The 22,361-nt window shown below is 49.2% G+C and overlaps 1 protein-coding gene and 1 pseudogene across 1 annotated transcript; both read right to left on the bottom strand.

Moving 5' to 3' along the window:
• Positions 1-117: 117 nt before the first annotated feature.
• On the bottom strand, positions 118-19,928 carry PINK1 (PTEN induced kinase 1). The gene is made up of 8 exons (XM_045782054.2): positions 19,462-19,928; positions 9,277-9,558; positions 7,268-7,368; positions 3,908-4,090; positions 3,312-3,475; positions 2,237-2,364; positions 1,638-1,874; positions 118-806 (listed from the first exon to the last, which is right to left on the bottom strand). Exons 1-8 carry the CDS (start codon positions 19,855-19,857, stop codon positions 549-551), a joined length of 1,749 nt encoding a protein of 582 aa, XP_045638010.1. The 5' UTR covers positions 19,858-19,928; the 3' UTR covers positions 118-548.
• Positions 12,633-19,451, bottom strand: LOC148107228 (distal membrane-arm assembly complex protein 2 pseudogene; annotated as a pseudogene).
• Positions 19,929-22,361: the final 2,433 nt, after the last annotated feature.

Here is a 22,361-nt window from a genome sequence, read left to right on the forward strand (position 1 = left end):
TCTAGAGTTAGGCCCTAGACCAGGGGTTGGCAAACTATGGCCTGTGGGCCAGTCTGGCCTGCAAGCCAAAAGTGGTTTTCACATTTCTAAATAGTTGAAAAAAAACTTAGTGACACATGAAATTCAAATTTCAGTATATTTACATATTTCAGACTGCTTTTGTGCTGTAACAACAGTGGCGTAGCCACGACAGTTGGAGTATTTACCATCGGACCCTCCGCAGAAAGTCTGCCAGCTCCTCTAGCTCCGCTCTAGTCCAGGTTCCCACAGCACAGGTGAGAGAACCTCACACAGGTTACACGATGCACCTAAAATCGCACAGCTAGGGTGAGTTAGTTAGTTAGTAGCTACAGACCATGAACTTTGCCACCAGGGGTTCCTTCCGTTTGCCAAACCAGAGGCCTTCTCTAGCGCTGACCAGCCTCTCCGCGCCCTCCTCCTCGCGCCGCCCGCCCTCGCGCCTGGGACCCCGCCCGCAGCACTCACAGACCAGCACCACACAGACGTTGCTAAGCTCTTTTAGTGAGACACCAGCTACAGCGGAGCCCTCACGGGGCTGCTCTCCAGGAGTAGAGGAGCAGGGCTGCCTGGCACAGCGCTTCATACTCCAGGTTGGCTAGAAATAACATCTTCATCTTGGTTTCCACGCAGCTCTTTTCTGTGAGCCTGTCAGCCAACAGAGTGGCAGCTGACTGCTGGAGGAGCCAGCTGATCATTTTGTCTAGTTTTAGGTTCTTCAGGGCTAGAGTATGTTCACCCCAGAGGCTTAAATGAAGTACGTTAGCAGCTACTCGGGCAGATGGTCTCTGCAACAGGCAGGGAAGCGGAAGTTTAGAACATCACTGACAAAGCATTCGACCCACAACCCGATTTGTTAATGAATTCTCATTTTAGGGTCTTCCCTTCTCTGGCCCCAACCAAATTCTTGTCCACCCCTTTATCATCTCTCCCTCCTATAATACTATTCACTCATTTGACACCTTCTGGCTGCTCTCTACCCGCTGTTCCAGGCTTTTCCAGGTACACACATATGCCCCTGGTAGTCTGCATTGTTGAAACAACCTCCCCCTCAAGAAAGGCCCACAAACCGCCTGGGTCCTAGCACGTTCTGGTGCGAGGGGTCCTCTCATCATTCAGTAACTGGTAGCAGTGAGCACGGGCTGTGGCCCTGACAGCATGCCGCCCAGTAGGAGGAAGTGGCAGAACAGTTTGAACCCTATCTATCTGCCTTTGTGCCCTTCCACGAGGCATGCCAGATGAAGTGGGCCTGCCACGGCCAATCACGGCTTCATATATGCTAGCCTTTATTTTCCCTTATTAGTTTTGAAATGTCCAGATCTGCTCTTGGAAGAGGTCTTTACATGTCTCATTAGGTGTCACCTGTTCCTATAAGCTACAACTCCATTAAACATTTCTTAAAAATAGATCCTCTTCTAAGTAACTAAAGCCAGGAAGAGTTGCATTGCTGGAATTCTGATTTGGTGGCTAGCTCCCCTACTCGTGTTTATACTAGTTTGTTCTTCTGTACTTCACCTTTATCTTTCTAAGAGGAGCTGTCACTCTAGTCTTGCCCAAACCTATCTTTACTCTGGAACATAAACCTCCACAATCCCTGCAAAACCTGGGGATGACCTCACCTTGCTGGCCTCTCGCTGGAGCAGTGACCTCACCAGCTGTCTTGCCTCCAGAGGCACCGACTCAGGCAGTGCGGGCAGCTGAGCCTCCTGATAACTGCGGCTTTCAAGGTGGGCCCTGCCCTGGCCATAAAAGGGATTGGAGAGCCCAAAGATTTCATAGGCGAGTGTACCCACGGCCCAGGCATCCGCCTTGCTGTAGTCAATCACCGCTTTGGGGCCAGGGCAGGCGGTGGACACCTGTTTGGAAAGGCACAGGTGAGCTTCAGGCTGCTGGCATACTGAACGCATTCCTGTACCTACACAGCACCTGACTCGTGGGCTAATCTGAACTCTGTCCCAAGGAACCTGGAATTTGAGTGAGTTGTGGCTCAGCCCCAGAAGAATCTGTTTAGGCTGTCTTTGTGCCGCCAAAACAGGCATCTCCTGTGAACATCAGGGAGGGCCAAATTAACACACGGGGCAAGGGACTTGTGCCAAATTAAGGGTCAGAAAAAACAAGGTGCTGCGTGGGTAACGAGGCAGCGAGTCTCGTCCTCTCCGTCAGTGGAAACATGATGAGAAGTCCGCTGACGGCATGGGACATGCCCCATGGGACTCACCTCTGGGGCCATCAGGCAGCCGTTTCCGCCCCGATCCACGTACCAGCTGGTAAAAGGCAGCTGCAGGCCGGTGCGCTCGTCAGCCAGGCAGCAGCCGAAGTCAGTGATCACCAGCCAGGGGCAGCCATCTGGGAAGGGACAGGCAGAGGTGAGGGACTAATCTTCTCCGAGAGTCCTTCCTAGGAGCTGCTACAGACATCAAGGCGTAGGTGAGGGGCTAACAGGGACACAGTATCGGCCCGGGAATGCAGTGCAGTCATCCAAGGCTGGGTGGGTGGCCACTCACCAGAGCCCTTAACAGAGCACTCAACAGGAGCGCGAGTGTGCCTCCAGGGAAACTAAACCCCTCAAGCAAAGAACTGGATAGAAGTTTGGCTCAATGTAACAGATCAAGTAATCAGAGCTATCCCAAGACTGAAGGAGCTGCTCCTGGTTTACTCAGCAGATGGCATTTGGCTCTAAGAGCTCTTATGCCCCAAGGATCTTTGATCTGAACTTGAAACCCCAAATCCAAACCTAAGAAACAGGTATGTCAGGATTTAGTTATCTGTGAAAGGATTAACACAGACTTCCTTTAAAGAGCTAGTTCCTCTAGCAATTTAATAGCACGTGACTTTAAATCTTCTAGCCCAAAATTTACCGGATCTACGACTCCCCTTTACAATATCGCAGGTTAAGTGGCCATCCAGCCTCACGTCAGTGCTTCCTGTGTGGGGACCTGGGGAACTCATTATTTCCAGGGGCAGCTGGGCTTACATGTGGACAACTCTTTGAAAATTCTTTTTCCTACTGAGCTAAGTCTCTCTCTTCTTTGAGAAAACTTCCACCACTGAGGTTTTTCTGTAAGTGGGCAACAAACGGGAACTCGGGGACTATTAACCATCACTCCGCAAGCCCCACAAAGAACGAAAGCCTCCATTTTGAAGGAGGGATTGCTCATCTCTTGGGTACAGAGCTAAATTAAGACACAACTTCTAATAGAAAATAAAATCCAAAGAACAGGAAGAGTCCTAAGTGTCTGCAGACCTGAAGTCTGGTGCCCCTGGAGAGCTGGGAGGGTGCAGCCGGGACCCACCTGCATCCAACTCCACGAGAATATTGTCAGATTTTAAGTCTCTGTGTGCGACGCCCTGTTGAACCAGATGATCCACCGCCTCCAGCAGCTGCAAGACCATCACCGTGGCGAGGCGGGGGCTCGGGGTGTTCTCACAAAGGTACTGGCGCAGCGTATAGGGGTAGCTGGTGGAGAGGGTGACAGGGCCTCTTGATGGAGTTTTTTTTATCCCCCCCGCCCGGGCCCAATATTCTTTGTTACCACCCATTATCCTGAAGTTAGGAAGGGAGAGCTGGGGCCCCACATGATGGAAGTAATGGTACAGATACTCCTTCCTCCCGCCAGTGACCGCAATGCCAGGAGGTACAGAGGATTAGGGAGGAGAACTGTTTTTACACAACTGGTAAGGCAAACCATAGAGAGGGGACAAGAGTCAAATGGACTAAAATCACTAGTGAGAACTAGGTTCTGAATGAAGAGGAGATTCTGTTTTCATGAAAAGTCACCCCAGAGACACCCCGCTTTCTGGGACAGTATGCCCTCGGCACAGGTGAGGGTCCTCCTCCCTGCCACCCTGTGGCTCCAGGTACACAGAGGCACGACCAACTCCTACTTACTTCTTCATAACAAGGAAGAGCGTCCGCCCGTGGCCCAGGCCTTCGGGGTGAAGACGTGGGGGCAGCACGTCAGGGTAGTCGACCAGGGCCCCTGGCAGCAGTGGTACTGAGGAGGTGAAGGCACGGAAGACCCGGATGATGTTGGGATGAGGGGCCAGTTGCTTGGGACCTCCCTTGAATCTTCTGTTTCAGCCAAATGGGACAAACGTAGGAGTCCAGTATCAGATACAACAGTTGGAAAGATAATTATGCCATGATAAATACATTCACCCATTTTTTAATTTATCAAATGTGTACTATAGATCTGCTATATATCAGGTGCAGAACCTGGTGTTGGAGTGAAAAAACAAACCCCTTCGGAATGACTTGTCATATTTAATGACTCCGCTGGTCCATCTGTCTGTCCATCCATTGATCCCATGCAGCAGAATACAGTGGTGAGACTCTGGAATCAGACTATATGGTTTGAATTCCAGGTCTGCTAGGGTAAGCCCTTGGCCAGGTTACTTCTCTGGTCTCAGTCTCAGTTGCCAAAGGGAATAAGGTAGTAACATAAGTTATAAGGTTAATACTTATATAAAGGACCTAGAATCTGATGGCAAGTTCTAACATAACCCTTAACATGTAGTATGAGCTCAAACCTTTGTTGAGGGGCGCCTGGGTGGCTCAGTCAGTTAAGCATCTGCCTTTGGCTCAGGTCATGGTCCGAGGATCAAGCCCCACATCCCTGCATCGGCCTCCCTGCTCAGTGGGGTGTCTGCCTGTCCCTCTCCCTCTGCCCCTCCCCCTGCTTGTGCACTCTCTCAAATAAATAAAATCTTTAAAAAAAAAACAACCGACAAAACCTTTGCTGAAAGAATGAACGGACACAGATGCAGTTTGTGGTACAGAAGCCATCCTCCCCCTCGGGGAGCCCCACACCCACAGCCCTGCTGAGGTACAGTGGCTGTGTTCTGGGTGGGTGAGTCAGCCTGCTTTGCCCCACCTCTCAGCCAGTACGCACTAGGTGGGCACCTGGCCTCAGGGCAAGAAGCCTGCAGTCATATCTGAGATACAAATGGTTGGTGGGAAAAGGGATGGGGGCCAGTTAAATTATCTTTTTGAGGAGCACTAGTGAAAAGACATGGTAGTAACCTAGCAGTCAGGAATGGAGCTGAAGGTGAAGGGTGCTATAAGACTTGCTTGGGGCCATGGGAAGCCAAAGAGATGTTGAAACCAAAGGCACACAAACACGGAAGAGCTGTGGGGTAAGAACTGAGGACACGGGGTGGGGGTGGGGGGAGGTGATGGCAGAGAGCAGAGAAAGGAGAAGCCCAGAGACATGAAGACAATACTGAGGGAGCAAGATGCCCACCCCTGTCTTAAGACGGGCCTCAGTTCCCGAGCTCTGTGGAGCCAGTCTCTGTGTGGCCTACTGCTCTTTCTCGAGTCCACCTGAGTGCACCCCATAAGCAGTCAAGGGATTTAAGACTTGTTCCTAGCCTTGGGCCACTGGGGCTAGTGGGAGAATCAGGATCACAGCAGGAAAGCTCTGCCCGGTGGTTGTAGGAGCCTAGGGGAAGTGTGGCTGTGCAAGGTGTGTGTGTGGGGGGGGGTGTCTGAACTGAGATGTGGAGTGGGACAGGAGGCTGTGAGGAGGGCAGCCCAAAGAGAGCTAACTGCGTGTACAGAAGACAGGCACAGAGGAGCATGGTGCATTTAGGGACAGTATGAATTCAGTATGGAGCACGGGGTGTAAATGGGACGAGATCAGAGATCAGGCGGGAGACGTAGGAGCAGATCACAAGGGCTGAGCCTGAGGTCCCTAGAGGAGCAGAGGCTTAGACAGAAGTAAGCCCAGAGGGGGTGCCTGGGTGGCTCATTCGTTATGCTCAAGGCGTGATCCCAGAATCCTGGGATTGAGGCCTCATCAGGCTCCCTGCCCCGCTGGAAGCCTGCTTCTTCCTCTCCCACTCCCCTGCTTGTGTTCCCTCTCTCGTTGGCTGGCTCTCTGTCAAATAAAATCTTAAAAAAAAAGAGAGAGAGAAAAGAAAAGAAAAAAGCCCAGAGCACTCTCAGGGACTGAGTCGCTGGTGTCGTCAGTACTTTAGGTAACAGACCCTCTGTCACATTCATGGAGCCATTCGATGGACACTGAGCTGCAGGGCTACGCAGAAAACAAAACCGAAAAGCCCTGCCCTCAGAGTGCGCGTCGTACAACGGGAGAGACAGAATAAACAAAGACATCTCTGATTTAAGGGCAGGTGGTGATAAATGCTGTGAAAAACGGAAAGCCGGGTAAGGGGCTGGAGGCTGACAGGGAGCACTTCAGACGGGAGGTCTGCGCAGCCTCTGCAGCGGAGACGGCAGCGCTCACGCCCACGCGCCGGCACGGCAGCAGGCCCAAGTCTTGAACACAGACGCCTGACGTAACAGTCGCCCCCAAAAGCAGCAGCCATTCCCTACAAAGCGGACTTTCTTTTCCCCACAAAGGACTAAGAGGTGGACACCAAACCCACCAAGCAGCTGCTTCTGTTGGCCTGCGCGGCCCCTCAGTCACACGAGGGCCTTCCAACCATGGAAGGGGCTTTTCATGTGCTCTCTCCAGGCCCCGTGCCTCCCTCCCGCTTCTGACAGCACGAGGGCTATACACCACTCCGCTAGTAAGCTGCCAGATGCAGCTCTTCCCGGTGGTCTGCAAACACGAAAGTGAGCACACCTGTCACTGCTCAGCACTCATCTCACCGCCACACGCCAGCGCCTACAAAGAGCTAGGAGTGTGGGTGGCCATCCACCCCCTCGTCCCTCTGTGGAGAAGGCCTCTTTGCCTACTTCTCTGCCCAAGTGGTGCCTATTCATCTTCAAAAGGCTGTGCTGATGGTCCCTTTCCGAGGCCTTTCCGAATGGGCTCCCCTCAGCCCCTGAGCATCCATGATTCTAGCACTTACCACCCTGACCTCTGCTCCCAACTTGTCTGGTTCCTCTGCCACACACACAACTCTTGGGGAACAGGACACATTTTTTTTAAGCTCTTTGCACTGCCAAGACTGGAATGAATGTTACCTGCATTGGGAACAGAGTTCAGTTTGTATGAATGGGTGGCGTTCCACCTGGACATGACTTAAGAATCAGAAGTCAGATCAATTTTGGGGCATTTTGGGATGGGCTTCTCTCTCTGCTCCAGCCACCTGCATCTTCAGTTGGAGTCAGATGATCTGCAATCTCCCCCAAGCTGAATTCTCCAACGACACAGCCACCATTAACTACATCACTCGTGAGCATTCACTATGACACGTCTGTCCGACACCGCTCTGAGGACACAGGGGAGGATTTTGTTCTCAAAGAACTCCCAGCCAGTCTAGCAGGCAGATGCGTGCTTACCTGTAAGTGACCGCTCCGTACTCCCCAGCCAAGGCCGCTCGACTAGCTGGGACTAGCTCCTGGCTCATTGTGCTGAAGATGGCTTCACTGGAGGAGCCCGCCTGGAACACAATCCGAGTTCAGGGTTACACAGACCTGAGCATGTCCAAGGCCTTCTTGTAATCTGGACCAAACAGCTACTGGCTAGAACTGTTTGGGGTTTGTTTTTTTTTAAGATTTTATTTTTAAGTCATCTCTACACCCAATGTGGGGCTTAAACTCACAACCCCAAGATCAAGAGTTGTGTGCTCCACTGACTGAACTAGCCAGGTGCTCCTAGAATTGGTTTTGACGTTCAAGATAAGATAAACTCTCTGGGGGTGCCTGGGTGGCTCAGGTCATGCTCTCAGGGTCCTGGGATTGAGCCCCATGGGGGGGGTGGCCCTGCTCAGCGGGGAGTCTGTTTGTCCCTCTCCCTCTGCCCCTTCCCCTGTTCCTGCTCTCTCTCAAATAAATATCTTAAAAAAAAAAAGATAAACTCTGAAATAGCAAGCCAACCTAGTCTCTCCTGGGAGAGAGGGTGGAGATGCCACCTGTGCCAACTCCCAGGGGGCTTCAACACCACACCTCAAACTCCTGGCAGCTCAGGTGCCCAGGGCAGGAAGAGATGGCAAGATAGGGTGAGGGACTATTCTTCCCGCCATCAATGCCTCCAGTCACCACCAGGCTCAAACTGGCCACTGGGTCACTAAGACTCCCCCTTGCAGGCTGCCTTCAGCGGACAGGCAGAGCCAGACAAACCCACCCCGGGGAAGGCTGTGCTGAATCACAGGACGGCCTTCCCCAGCCCCTCAGTAAAAAGGAACAATAGCAAGAACCAAAGACAGGCAAAAGCACCCATTTTCCTTGTTTCATTCCAAAGTGCTTTCCGATCCTGTGGAACCCGTTAGGAACGCCCTAGGAGACGGAGTCAAGTCATTTAGCTTTTGTGAGTGCAGTACGTGGCATGCCCATCTGGAAGTTCTGATGCTAACCCTGGCTGTTTCACAGGCAAAGGCCTTGGCTGCTTGTTAGCTAGTCACCTAGCTTGGAAAGGCATAACCTTCATCCTCCAGATCAAAACCAGAAACTGCATTCTTCAGTGTCCAGCACAAGCTGCCATGACTGTGTCCCATCTTAGGTTTGGGCGGATGCTCTGGGCAGAAGGAACATCGGGTCTTAATTTTCTAAACCCACAGCGAGAAGAGAAAGAAATTGCTCTAGACGAAATCTTTGTTTTTGTGGAGGGAAAACACTCAATTTCTCTAAGCCTTGAGTCCTCCCAGAGTTGAGAGCAGGGAGGTGACTAGCAAGCCTCTGATCTGGAGGAGGAGTTGAAGGGGGAGTCTGGAGGACAGGAGTGTGGCCTCTCCTCTCTAGTGAGGCAGGTCAGGGGAGGGAAAGAGGGAGGGTGGTGGGAACGGCAGACCTGAATTCAGCTAACTGGATCAGCTAACTGGATCAGGAGGCACCAGGGGCTTAGGCACCTACTGCTGTGTGTGGCCCAGACCACAAGCATGGGCATCGCCTGGGAGTGGTTAGAAAGGCAGAATCCCAGCCCCAACCCCAGGCCAGCTGACCAGAATCTGCCTTTTAACCGGATCCTCAGGTGATTGGCAGACATTACAATCCGAAACTGCTTCAGACTCTTGCATGAGAGGGCGAGGAAGCCTAGCAATACGGGCGCCCATGCTGCGGAGAGCCCGCCTGTCTGCCTCCTGGGAGAAAGCACTAGCACGTCCACCAAGATTGGGCCTCGCTTGTGTGTGTGTGTTTTTTTATTTATTATTTGAGAGAGAGAGATCACAAGCAGGGGGAGGAGCAGAGGGAGAAGCAGACTCCCCCGAGGAGCATGGAGTCCACGTGGGGCTTGATCCCAGGACCCTGAGATCACAACCTGAGCAGAAGGCAGACGCTTAACCGATTGAGCCACCCAGGTGCCTGGTGTTTTGAGAAATGCCCAATTCAAAGATGAAATGCCCCCTCCTCACCGAGATATTCCACATCATCTTGATGGCTAAGGGAAAGGCAGGGGCCTGTGAAGCTGGCTCCTCTTCTCGTGGAATGACATCTGGGCCTCCGCCTGGAAGAGGCCTGATGCTCTTCACCACCTCCAGGTTCTGGGGCAACACAGGCATGGTGGCTTCATACACAGCAGCACTGCAACCCTTGCCAATGGATTGCCCTATCAGATACTCCTCCAGCCGGAAGCCCTGCCAGCGTCTGGTGTCCAAAGGGCCAGGCAGCAGCTTGTTTTTCTGGGTAAAAATTGCCTGTGAGGAACAAAACATGCACAATGAGTCAGGATGCCTAGTAAGACTCAAGTAAAGGGTGGGGGGGGAGGAGGGAAGTAGAGCCAGGCAAGGCCTCCCCACTGACAAGATGAAGAGCTAATAAAAACACAATCAAATTGGGTTTTACTGCTCATCCTGGGGTTAGGCCAAGCTACCTTTCTCTCCCATTGTTCAGAATAATTTTTTCTCAAACTCTGTACCTTCACTGCAATCAGAGCACTGCGTTAGTTAAGAGGTCAAAACTTCTAACTTCTGCAGCTGGCACACCTTGCTAGTCAAGCTCCCAGCACAACCTTGGAGGCTCTGGATTACAGAGACAGCTCTCTGTGCAAGGGCCGTGGCAGGAAGCTACTGGATGGTTCTCAGGAGCTGTGGATGGGCAGCTCTCCTTATATCTTCAGAGGAATACTAGGGTTGATGTTTGATTAAGTCTACGTCTGCTACTAAAGGGGCTTTGGTATCTACTTTTTAGTGTCTACTATAAAGGGTTTTGGAGTTTTTGTGTGGGCTGCCAGCCTGGCACCTTGATCTGTCCGATCGTTCCCTTGGGCAATCAAGCAGTTCCATTTTTGGTGTCCTTGGCAGCCAACAACAGCTGCCTCTTGGGCTCCAAAACAGCTCTAATAATTCTAAAATATCTAAAGTCTACCCCAAGTTGTCTAGCTTCAGTTTGCAGGGCTTCAGGAGAAAGCTACAGGGAATGAGAGAAAATTGGAAACCTTAGTTTGGAGAATCATAACCAGATACTGGAGGAAACCAGAATTCAGGATCCAGCCCAATTTTAGAGGGAAACAACAAACACCCAAAGACAGTTACTCTAACTTCCCCAAATGTGTGATTTCTCTTTCTAAAATCACCCTCATTTCCACCAAAGATAGCCAAATTAAGACTCCAGTTTTAACAATCTTGGCCTATTTATTTACATAAGTGCTGCAAGAATAAATAGTGATTGGCCATATAGGGTTTGCTTTATTTTTAAACAGAAAATCTGCTTTGCTGGAACTTCTCATAAGGAATTTCAGACCAAACTTTTAATAGTCTCTCAAGGCTAAGAAACCAAGCCAAATACCTGCCATCAGACTTTGCCAGCAATACCTATAGATTCGGGTAAATTCCTCTCTTCTTGAGGTCCCCAAAATAACCTGAGGTTCCTGCACCTGCCAGGACATGACCTTCTTTGTTCACCTGGTAAGGCTGCTGGGAACCCTATAAGCAAGGTATTAGGCTGATTCTTCCAAGGGGCTTCATTGGCTGCATAAAGTCAACCTTAGTTCCTTAAAGCTGTCTGGTCATATCTGAGCCTATACATGTCACCTTCAAAGAGGATATTCCAGGCAAAGCCTTGATAATACAACTAATGTTTCCAATTGTGTGTTATCATAAGAACAGATTCTTAACTGAACTTATGCAAATAAATATACTGCCATGAAAATAGAGAATACTCACTGAGAGTTTCTGAATCTGGAGGGATCAGGTGGGGAGAAAAAGATAAATATTTCATATTTGTTTACAAAGGTATATTTTACCAAATTTCTGCAAGTCATAACAACTTAAGAGAAAAACAGTTTCCTTAAATCTGGAAAAGCAAACATTAGAGAACCAGCAACATTTCAAATAAGAGTAATCATCTTCCTCAATTCATTCAGTCCCATGTTACTAATTCTTGTTCTGCTTGGTTTTACGATCTTAAGGTATCAGAGACCTGTACTTATCAAAAGTCCTTTCCATGAATCTCCTTGAAGCTGAAACGTATCTGTAATAGCATCAGAGTAAAACAATGACTATAAATGACAAAAGACTCAAAAATGGCCAGTTTTTCTGTGACACACATTTCAATAATTAGAACAAGTGATGACATTATACCAGGACATATCAAAACCTTAGGAATTTTATATTTCTGGAACAGTTATCGCATTCATCCATATAACAATAATCTAAGGTTTATCACCCTTATTTGACAATGCTTCCCATGTAATATGACATACCAAATGAACAAGCCTCATTTAATAAAAAAAAATTCAGTTAGAAGTTAGATCTTGGGAATTGGGTCAAAAATATAAGGTTTTAAAGCACATGCCTAAATAGGATTACAGATCATTACAAAACTTATACTTAATTATCTATTTAACCAAGGTGGCAGTAAGATTCTAAAGGCAAACAGAGCTCTCTAAAGGGCAAAACTTAGCTCTTTTAATATTAAGATTCAACTGTCTGAAGTAAAGACCTAATAAAGACAAAACACGGAAACTTTTCTTCTAGGAAGATTAAAAAAAAAGCCTTTGTTGGGGCGCCTGGGTGGCTCAGTCGTTAAGCCTCGGCCTTCGGCTCAGGGCTTGATCCCACAGTCCTGGGATCAAGCCCCACGTCCGGCTCCCTGCTCTGCTTGGAGCCCGCTTCTTCCTCTCCTCCCCCTGCTTGTGTTCCCTTCTTGTGTTCCCTCTCTCACTGGCAGTCTCTCACTGTGTCAAATAAATAAATAAAATCTTAAAAAAAAAAAAAGGTCTTTGTTTATAATTTCTTAAGAGTAGACCAATAACTAAGAAAATGGACATTTTAATAGGAAAAACATATTTCAATTGTACTGATGTACTTCTGAGAGTAAAACTCATTCATTCCAACAAGATGAAATTTTTAAAAAATGTATGCAGTCCCTCTGTTGTCCCTCCCTGTCATGGCCCATGCTGACGTACGCTCACTGAGACAGGGCCAACCGGGGTGCTGCATGGATCTGAGCCTTTGTGGCGGGTGCTGGGACGTGCTGGCCAGAAACTCCATCAGGAATGAAGGACCTTCAGCTGTGGGAATGTTGCCAACAGTCCTCAGCTCTCAGTGGTCATCAGGGAGGGCCCTGACTGAAGACAGCGGCCTTGCTGAGGTCATGCCCTCTTCCCAGGTGGTCCCATCCAGTGACTGTTCAATAGGAGCACATAAAATCCAGTGCTTTGCCCCAATTTCGGATGGTTCTGAAGGGTCATCAGCTTTTGGAACTCCTCGGAGAATGGGCTGAGGCTTCTGTTAATGTTGTATCACTGTTTGACCTCTGCCTGATCCTGTTCTTTTTTTTTTTTTAAAGGTTTAAGATTTTATTTATTTGACAGAGATAGAGACAGCCAGCGAGAGAGGGACCACAAGCAGGGGGAGTGGGAGAGGAAGAAGCAGGCTCCCAGCGGAGGAGCCTGATGTGGGGCTCGATCCCATAACGCCAGGATCACGCCCTGAGCCGAAGGCAGACGCTTAACTGCTGTGCCACCCAGGCGCCCCCCTGATCCTGTTCTAACCACCTGTCTGTTCCCCACCTGTTGATCACTCCCTAATAAACTTCTTTACTAATCTCCAAAATCTTGGTCCTGACCATGAACAAAGTTCCTTTCCAAAGATTCCTTTCTCACAGACCTTCTACAACTTTTCTTCTTATATTCAGGTTTTGTCCTAAGTTTTCCTTCTTAAATAATCAGCCACAATTTCCTTGCATACAGAATTGTTACCCTTAATAGAAGCCAAAAGCAAATGTTTGTTCTCAACAATTATGTCTAGATTATCCATAATACTTTATAACATGAACCTATCCGACTTTCAGTAAATACAGGCAGAACAAAAGTTCTAACTCTACTACTGGCAACTTTAAAAACATGTCCATTGTGATTAAACCAACAACTTTAAATTAGCTTTAATATTGAATGTTCTCACAGATCACATGAACTTCAAAGTATTTTTCTTGGTATTGGAATGCCCAATTCTTTTTTTTTTTTTAAGATTTTATTTATTTATTTGAGAGGGAGATTGAGCACAGAGGGAGAGGGAGAAGGAGACTCCCTGTGGGGCCTGATCCAGGACCCCGAGATCACGACCTGAGCCGAAGGCAGATGCTTAACCAACTGAGCCATCCAGAGGCCCCTAGAAGGCCCAACTCTTACAACCATTTGCCTTTACACCAACTAAATTGAGCTCTTCTACAAATTACTATTAGCAACACCATCCAGAGGTAGAGAAAAAAAAAAATCTCACATTTACAAAATACATACACAGACACACAAATATACAAATGAGAGGCAAACAAAATCTTAAAGGCCCAATTTCCAAATATATCCTAATGTACGGCTCTATTAATTGGGCATTTTTCTCCAGTCTAATGAATATTATGATTAAGCAGTGCAGCAAAACAAAGACTGCCCAAGTATGGGCTGCATTGGGAAATCAAATTCACTTTCTATTTTCCAATTAGAACATGGCTGGTTTTGTCCAAAGATACCAAAAGCTGCAGCAACAGACAAACCAAATGGGGCCCTGAGTACCTCTGTGAGCACGGGTTCCTCCCCCAAAGCCAGGGCTTCACCCACTGAACGGAGCAGCTTCCTAGCGAACTCTCAGATGAGGAGGCCACGGCTCAGAGAGCCACACGGATCCCCCTATTCGGAGGCAACCCACCAGGAAGAGGAAATAAGCTCACATGGCCTTGCACACGAAATACTCACCAAGAGACACGTGTCCAAACCGAAGCCAAAAACTGCTTCCTTGCTGCAAGAGTTAAATTAGATGCCCAAAGTTGGCAGTGCCCAGTGGGGGCGGGAGTCTGGGGACAGTCCCTAGGACAAAAGCCTAGGCAGTCGCTTGGACCAGTCACCGCATTCCCCCGTACTGGCTGGGGGTCTGACCAACCACTTGCCAAGAGCTCCCTCTCAGCAAAATCACTGAGACAGTGAGTGCAGCAAGGTAAGGGTTTTTTGTTTTTGTTTTGTTTTGTTTTGTTTTGTTTTTTGAGAGACCACCAAATAAGAAGATGGGGGAAGAAGCTTCAAATCTGCCTCCCCCGGGGAGAAGAGTCAGGGATATTTCAAAGCAAGTGGAGAAAGTCTGGGTAAAAAGCTGCAGCTGCTGCTTATTAGTCCCATTAACCCCTTGGTTACCAGTTTCGCGTTCACACGTCACTCTTCTGCTCAAACACCTAACTCAAGCACCTTGGTCTGGTGCTTCCTATTTGTGAAAGCTTTCACTGGGCTCTACTCTGCACTCCCACACTCATCTTTCACACGCCCCTCTCTGTGCTTGTTTCTGTGGAGTCACTCTGCCAGGCTCATCCCTACTCATCCATCAAGTCCCAGCTGAAGCTCCTCCCTCCTCTAGAACCAGACTGGACAACCCAGTCCACAGCAACCTGTCCTTCTGAAGCATTCCTACAGCACTGGGTATCTATAAGCTAATACACCTTGTATGAGAACTTTTAACAAAAAAAAAAAAGTCTATCTTGCCTTGCCAATTAGTTTCTAAACACCATGCAGCAGAAGCAATGTTCTGTAGAGTAATCCTTTATCAACCATGGCTTTGAGAATGAGACATACTTTTTTAAGTTTTAATTTTGAAATAATTTAGGCTCACAGGAAGATGCAAAAAAAAAAAAAAAAAAGTACAAAGTATCCTGTGTTCCTTTACCCAGTTTCCTCCCACGGTGACATCTTATAAAGCAGCAATTCAGTATCAAAACCAGGACAGTGAATTGGTACACTGCTGTCAACTAGACTACACACCTTACTCAGTTTTTACATCTTTTTAAACCTGCATTCATTCGTGTATGTGTGCAGCTCTATGCAATTTTTTTTTAATAGGTGAAGTTTAATATAAAGAATTAATTGAAGGATGCCTGAGTGGCTCAGTTGGCTAAGCATCTGCCTTCGGCTCCGGTCATGATCCCAGGGTCCCGGGATCGAGTCTTGCATCGGGCTCCTTGCTCAGCGGGGAGCCTGCTTCTCCCTCTGCCTGCTGCTCCCCCTGCTTGTGTGCTCACACTCTCTCTCTCACAAATAAATAAAATATTTTTTAAAAACAAAGAACTGACTTTAACAGCAAATTGGAATAACAAGAGAGTCACTGGTAAGGTGCCTCGGCATCTACTGGAAATCCTTCTTCTAGGGTGGGTGGAGAGTCATTCACAGGAGGCATCGCTCTCTGGAACTGTTGGCAAGGGGGGGAGGAGTGCCAGGGGAAGCTGCTGACCACCTGGCACTTCAGGAGCCATGTGCTGGGGAGGCCACATGTAATGCAGGTGCCCAAGAGCCCACAGAGCAAGCACATGGGCGGGGAATCAGGAAGCAAAAGCCTTTCCTCCTGTAATCTCTCCTGAGCCCTCTGCTGACAAACCTTGTCACTTAGCAAAGGAAAACTATTTCAAAGGCCCAGGTCAATTTTCATAGAGCAAACAAGAAAGCGGAATTTGGAGCTGGGTCAATAAACTGGTAAGTGGGAACACCGCGGGACTTAGGGCACTAGTGAGTGTAGGGCATTTAGTGAATGTAGGCCGGGGATGCTGTAGCGTGTGGTGAGCTGAGCAGCCTCACAGGGAAGAAGCAGCCCTGAAATACGCCAGGAGCACCTGTGTACCAGTCAGGGTCCCAGCAGGAAACAGCAGCACACTCAAGTACGGATACTTTGAGAAGAGTCTCTGGACAAAGAGCAGAGTTTCTGGACATGGTAGTGGGCAGGGTTGGGAAACCACAGGGGAAGTGCAGCTCCCTGGGGCTGCTTACGTCCCCCGGGCCTGAAGAGGTACAAGAAACAGGCTGCTGGAACCCAGGAGAGAAGCAAAGCATGTGGGAAGAGCTGCCCGAAAGGATGATAGGAGCTGTGACCTTTCAGCACAGGGTGCAGCCAGCCACAGCCCCTGAGGTGGGGAATAAATACCCCAACCTTATGCCCTCCCCTCTGACCTGCCATGCCACACCCCTCATCCCACACCAACCCCCACGCTGAGTGAACCCAGATGGAAGCCAGAAGTATGGAGAACTGTGGGATGCTCCACAGAGCCTGGCTGAGATCCAGCTTGATGGGGAGGGGGCCGAGGGCTAGGCAGGGATGGGTGGGGCTGGCTGTGTCCCTAGACTGCTCTTCTGGCCCCACCTTGAGGCCCTGAGCCCAGTCAGCCCCCACAACCTCGCAGTTGGACAGCATCTCCTCCAACAAGATCTGAGTGAGGGCCAGGTTGGACACGGCAGGGAGGTCTGAGACATCCAGTCTGCGGAGGTTCAGAAGCTGTCCAGGCCTCGGTAGTTGGCAGCACAGCTGCTGACATTGACGGCCTCTAGAAGCACTGCCTGGAACTTCAAGAACTTAAGAGAGAAGTGGCCATGCTCATTTGACCATATCCACTCCTTGTCCTGAAACTTGACTGTGCCTCCCTGCTGCAGGACGTTATAGGCACCCCCGAAGTATGGGCCATATCGCCCCTTGATGTAGGTGGAAGGTCGATTTTTCTGGTGCACCGTCAATACCTGCTTTCAGAGCAGGTGGTCTCTCAGAACCTCCACGTCATAGAAGCGGTCAGCCAAGAACTGGAGCAGCAACCTCCCCTTCTTCTGATTGCCCTCTGGGGCCATCGCGCTGCCCAGGCCATGGATGCCACCGGTACTCCCTTCCAGACCAGAGCCCCCAGGGGCAGGGACTCTTAAAGCCCCTAAATTCTTCCTTCAACCTCCCTCCAGTCTTCTCTTAGCCTGCTGCAATCCTGCCCTGGGTGCCGCCATCTTGCTAGGGGTGCCAGCTCTATCCACATTGATCCCACGTACAGATTGGTGTCATCACCACCACAACCAATATTCAGAACTGTGCCATCACTGCAGAACTCCTTCACGCTACCTCTGTATCTGCACTAACCCCACCCCGCCCCTGTCCTCTGGCAACCACTTATCTGTTCCCTGTCTCTACAGTTTCATCATTTTAAGAATATTATAGAAATGGAATCACACAGTATGTACCCTTTGGGGATTGACTTTTTTCACTAGGTGTAGTACCCCTGAGGTTTATTTAGGTTGTTATCTGTATCAGTAGTTGATTCCTGGTTATTGCTCAATATTTATGTACAGATGTACCAGAGTTTAACAATTCATCTGCTGAAGGATGTTAGGGTTGTTTTTAATATTTTGCTATTATGAATAATGCTATGAACATTCATGTACAGGGTTTAAAATTATTTTTACAAACTGTGTTAAAATATACATAACATAGGGGCACCTGGGTGGCACAGCGGTTAAGCGTCTGCCTTCAGCTCAGGGCGTGATCCCGGCGTTCTGGGTTCGAGCCCCACATCAGGCTCCTCCGCTATGAGCCTGCTTTTTCCTCTCCCACTCCCCCTGCTTGTGTTCCCTCTCTCACTGGCTGTCTCTATCTCTGTCGAATAAATAAATAAAATCTTTAAAATATATATATATATATACATAACATAAAATGGACTACTTAAATCATTTTTAAATGTATAGTTCAATGGCACTAAGCACGTTCACACTGTTGTGCAACCATCGCCACCATCCACCTCCAGAACTCTCTCCATCTGGCAAAACTGAAACTCCATACACATTAAACACTAACTGCCCACTCCCTCCTCCCTCCAGTGCCTGGTAGCCACCATTCCACATTCTGTTCTGTGAATCTGACTACTCTAAGTACCTCATTAAGTGGAATCATACAATATCTCTCCTCTTGTGACTGGCTTATTTCATTTAGCATGATGTCTTCAAATTTCATCCATGTTGTAGCAGGTGTCAGAACTTCTTTTCAAGGTCCAATAATACTCCATTGTATATAGACACCACACTTTGTTTACCCATTCATCCATCCATGGACATCTGGGTTGCTTCTGGCTATTGTGAAAGCTGCTGCTATGAACATGGGTGTACGAACATCTGCTCAAGTCCCTGCTTTCAGTTCTTTGGGGCATATACCCAGAAATGGAACTCCTGGGTCAAATGATAATTCTATTTTTAATTTTGGGGGAACTGCCATCATGTATCCCACATCTACATCTACTGCTGACAAGGACAGCAGCTGGGGACTAGACCAGATGTCACCTGTCACCCAAACTGGCCAGAGCTCAAACATGAGACACTCTGGTGATGAGTAAGAAGAACTGGAACAAGGGCTGGAAACCAGGAAACACGGGAGACACTGCCCAGTCCTTAATCAGCTGTGTCCTTGGGCAAGTCACTCCGACCTCAGCCCTAGCCTGTACAACGCAGGCGCTGTGCTAACTTCCAGAAGACTGACCTCCCTGGAAGAAATGGGAATTGGGCCAGCAGATGACCTTCAGACCTGAACCACAACAATGGCTCTTCCTGGGTCTCCAGCCTGCCTGACTACCCTGCAGATTTTGGATCTGCCAGCCTCCACAACTGCAGAGCCAATTCCTTAAAATAAATCTCTCTCTTTTAAAATAAACATATGCTATTGGTTCTGTTTGTCTGAACAAGCCTAATACAGATCTTGGTTGAGTAGAAACACAAGTCTCTGAGCTGTTTTAAGCATTTACAAAGCCTCCCCTCCCCCATATCCAGTGACTCCTGATAACTTTACACAGGTTAATTAAAAACGGTTAGGTCTTATGTTTTCTACTGCTGTTCATAGTTTTTACTTTGGCTTCAGCTATGTCACTAACTGGCTAAACCGCGGAGGCTTAGGTTAAAGGCACAGGCTTTGGAGAGTCAGGCTATGAGCACTGCCCGCTAACAGCTGTGTGACTTTCAGCAAATTACTTCACCTCTTTGAGTACTTCTCCTCGTCCACAACCTGGGGATGACAACTACCTTCAGGAAAAGAAGTGTTATGATTTAATTGTCATTACATTTTAGGAAATTTACACGAAGCCATCGGCCATGGTACAGCGGGCACTAAAATTAGCAGATGTCTCCCAGAACACGCCGTTTGAGGAAGAGAACATGTGAGGTGCTGGCCCCAAATCAGGAGACCAGTATCACTGCAAATGAACCTCAACTGGTGATGTCCCACGCATTTCCAGTTGGGACAGATGTAGAGCTAGACCCCACGGCCCCAGGCAGGTGACTCCCAGCCCCGCCCCCGCCCCGCCCCCACACTAGCCCCGCCCCGCCCCGGGCCGGCGCTCACCTGGATCTCCTGACAGGCCGACACCGCCCGCCGGCCCTCCGCTTGCTTCTCCTCGATGAGCCCCAGGCCCAGCCCGAAGGCCAGAAAGACGGCCCGGCCGCAAGGGCCCGCGCCGCCCCGGGCCCGCACCGCAAACTGCCGCTGGAGCCTCGCCGCCAGCCCGGCCACCGACTGGCGGAAAAAGCGGTAGCGGTCGGGGAGCCCGAGCCCGAGTCTGCGCGGCTCCGCGCCGGGTCCCGCGGCCTGGCCGGGGCGTTCTCCGCGGCCCCAGCCCGCCGCGGGGCCCGGCCGCTCGGGCCGCCCCCAGCCGTAGGCCGGGCTAGGCTTGGCAGTGAAGCGCAGTAGCAGCGCTCGGCCCAGCTGCAGGCCCCGGCCCAGCGCCTGTCGCACCGCCATGGCGGCACCGCGACCGGGTTCCCAGCCGCCTCAGGCGTCCGGGACGCTCCGCACCACAACAAACTTCGGGGCGGTGCCTCTGCGCAGGCGCGGGCGCCGGGGGCGGGGCCGCCGCTCCGGCGGTTCCCGGGTTGGGCGCGAGGGGGCGCCGTGCGCGCACCTGCGCGGCGGGTAGCTTCTCGGCCGGCCGTGTGCACTTTGAACCCGGCGTGGAGGGATTAAGTGTTATGAGTGTGAACAGCGCTGGTCCTGGGCAAAATCGAGAAACTGAGAAAGGAAACTCATATGTATTGACAATCACCCCCCGCGCCAGAGTCTTTACATCTGTTAATTTCATTTTCGCCCATGAACGTCATTTTTATAGATAAGGAAACTGAGGCATGGAAAGGGTGGTGACAATCTGTGGTCACATGCGGTGTCAGAGCTGAGATTAAAGTTCACGTGGCCCTGATTGTTAAGTCCTTGCCCACTGTACTATATGGATGAGGGTTTCTGTGATTTGTCCTGCCTAACCGACCACCCAGATCTGCACCCACACAGGCAGGCTAAAGAATGTCGTTTGTGAGACTTGTCCTGCATGAGTGACCTTGGGAGCCTGGTTAGTTGACATTAGCTGGCCTCCAGGTCAGAACTGGCCCTTCTGGGGGTGACTGGGTGGCTCACTCGGTTGAGTGTCTCAGCCTTCTGCTCAGGTCATACTCTCAGGGTCCTGGGATCAAGTTCCAACTTGGGCTCCCTGCTCAGTGGAGAGTCTGCTTCTCCTTCTCCCTCTGCCCCTTGTTCCTCCCCCCTCCACTTGTGCTCCCTCTCTCTCTCAAATAAATAAATAAATAAATAAATAAATAAATAAATAAATAAAATCTTAAAAGAACTAGCCCTTCTGGTCTGGACACCAAAGAGCTATAAATCTTGCCTTATATCCCCTTCGGCTCCAGGCTGGGCTGGCCCCCCAGAGTGGAATCCGGAGGGGAGGCAAACACATCCACCTCAGGCTCCTGGAAGACGTAAAGACATGGTAACAGAGGAATGCAGCTTGCTCCAAACCGCATGCAGGAGAACAAACGCTTAACTTCAGACTCCATTATTTGCCCTATAAATATGGCCCTTATGGGGAGGGTCAGTTGGAAGTCTCACTTGAGGGGAGGACGCTCCTGCCCAGGCCTCTCAATGGGGACTCCAGCCTGGCTGTCTCCACGGGGCTTCCCCAGCTGATGAGGTTGCGTGTTGTACGTACCCGAGCTGATGTAACTTTGCCTTATTCTCCTCTACTACTTACTACTACCCTTGTCTGTGTGTGGATTCCTTTGTTTTTCCCTTTCCACTTCTGTTTCTACTCGGTTTTTATAATACTAATAAAGTTTTCCTTTCTCAAGACTGCAAATACAGCTATTGTGAATTCTTTTCCAAAACACCCACCCCCACCCCTCATGCCATTAGGGCGCCTCTCTCTACAAGCCCATAGTCCTTTTCCCTTCTTAGGACCCTCAAAGAGAAATCTCACCCGAAGTCCACATTTTTCCGATGAATAAGCTAAGGCCCCAAGACATGGAGCAACTTGCCCAAAATCAACTGCCTGTTAATAGCAGTGCCCTGGTACCCAAAGGCACTGTTAGGAATGGCTGATAAAGGGATTTGTACTGAGTGACTTCTTTTTTCTTTCCTTTTCTTGACTTCGTTTTTAATGGGAAACTTCAAACATACGCAAAAAATAGAATTTAGTGAAACCCATATACCTGTTATCCAGCATCAACAATTACCCACAAACAGCCATTATTTTATTCATTTATACCTTCCTAACCCTCCCCCCATTACTCTAAAGCAAATCCCAGACATTACATTTCATTTACAAATACTTCAGTATCTATCTTTAAGAGAGAAGAATTCTTAAAAAAAAAAACAAACACAAAAACACCATTAACCATACTATTATCATCTTTAAAAAAATTAACATGAACTCCATAATAACACTTACTCTGCAGTTGATATTCAGATTTCCCCATCGTTTTATTTTGTTTTACAGTTATTCAGATTGGGATCCAAACAAGGTCTACATAATTTATTTGGGTCAGTGAGTTATTCTTTAACAAGAAACGAAGCTATCCTTCAGGACGTGAATTTTGTGGTGTTGCCAGGTTTTAAATGTGCCTGTAATCATGGGTAGCTCTATTCCTTACCGCCAAGGCTCGGTGTGAGTAAGAGACCCTGGAAGGTGTATGAAATGGTTGGGTAGGCATGGCCAGATCTCTCTGTGTGTGTGTGGGAGTGAGCCTCCAAGGCAAGGAGACATTTGTCTAGCCTGAGACCCACCTTGGCATTGCTTGAGTAAATAAGCACAGCCTAACCCATTTATTTCAGAGCTCACTTGGTCCCTCAGGACAGCCGTGGTTCCACGCTGTGCAGTAAGCAGGGATAGCAGGCTAGCCTGTAAAAGTAAGGCAACTGCAAAATGCTTCATCTTTGTTTTTTTTTTTTTTTTTTAAACCAGGCTCTTTTTTTTTTTTTTT

Source organism: Ursus americanus, chromosome 33 (assembly GCF_024610735.1).
Source record: "Ursus americanus isolate L20-20 chromosome 33, mUrsAme1.1.p, whole genome shotgun sequence".
Classification (NCBI taxonomy): Eukaryota; Metazoa; Chordata; class Mammalia; order Carnivora; family Ursidae; genus Ursus; species Ursus americanus.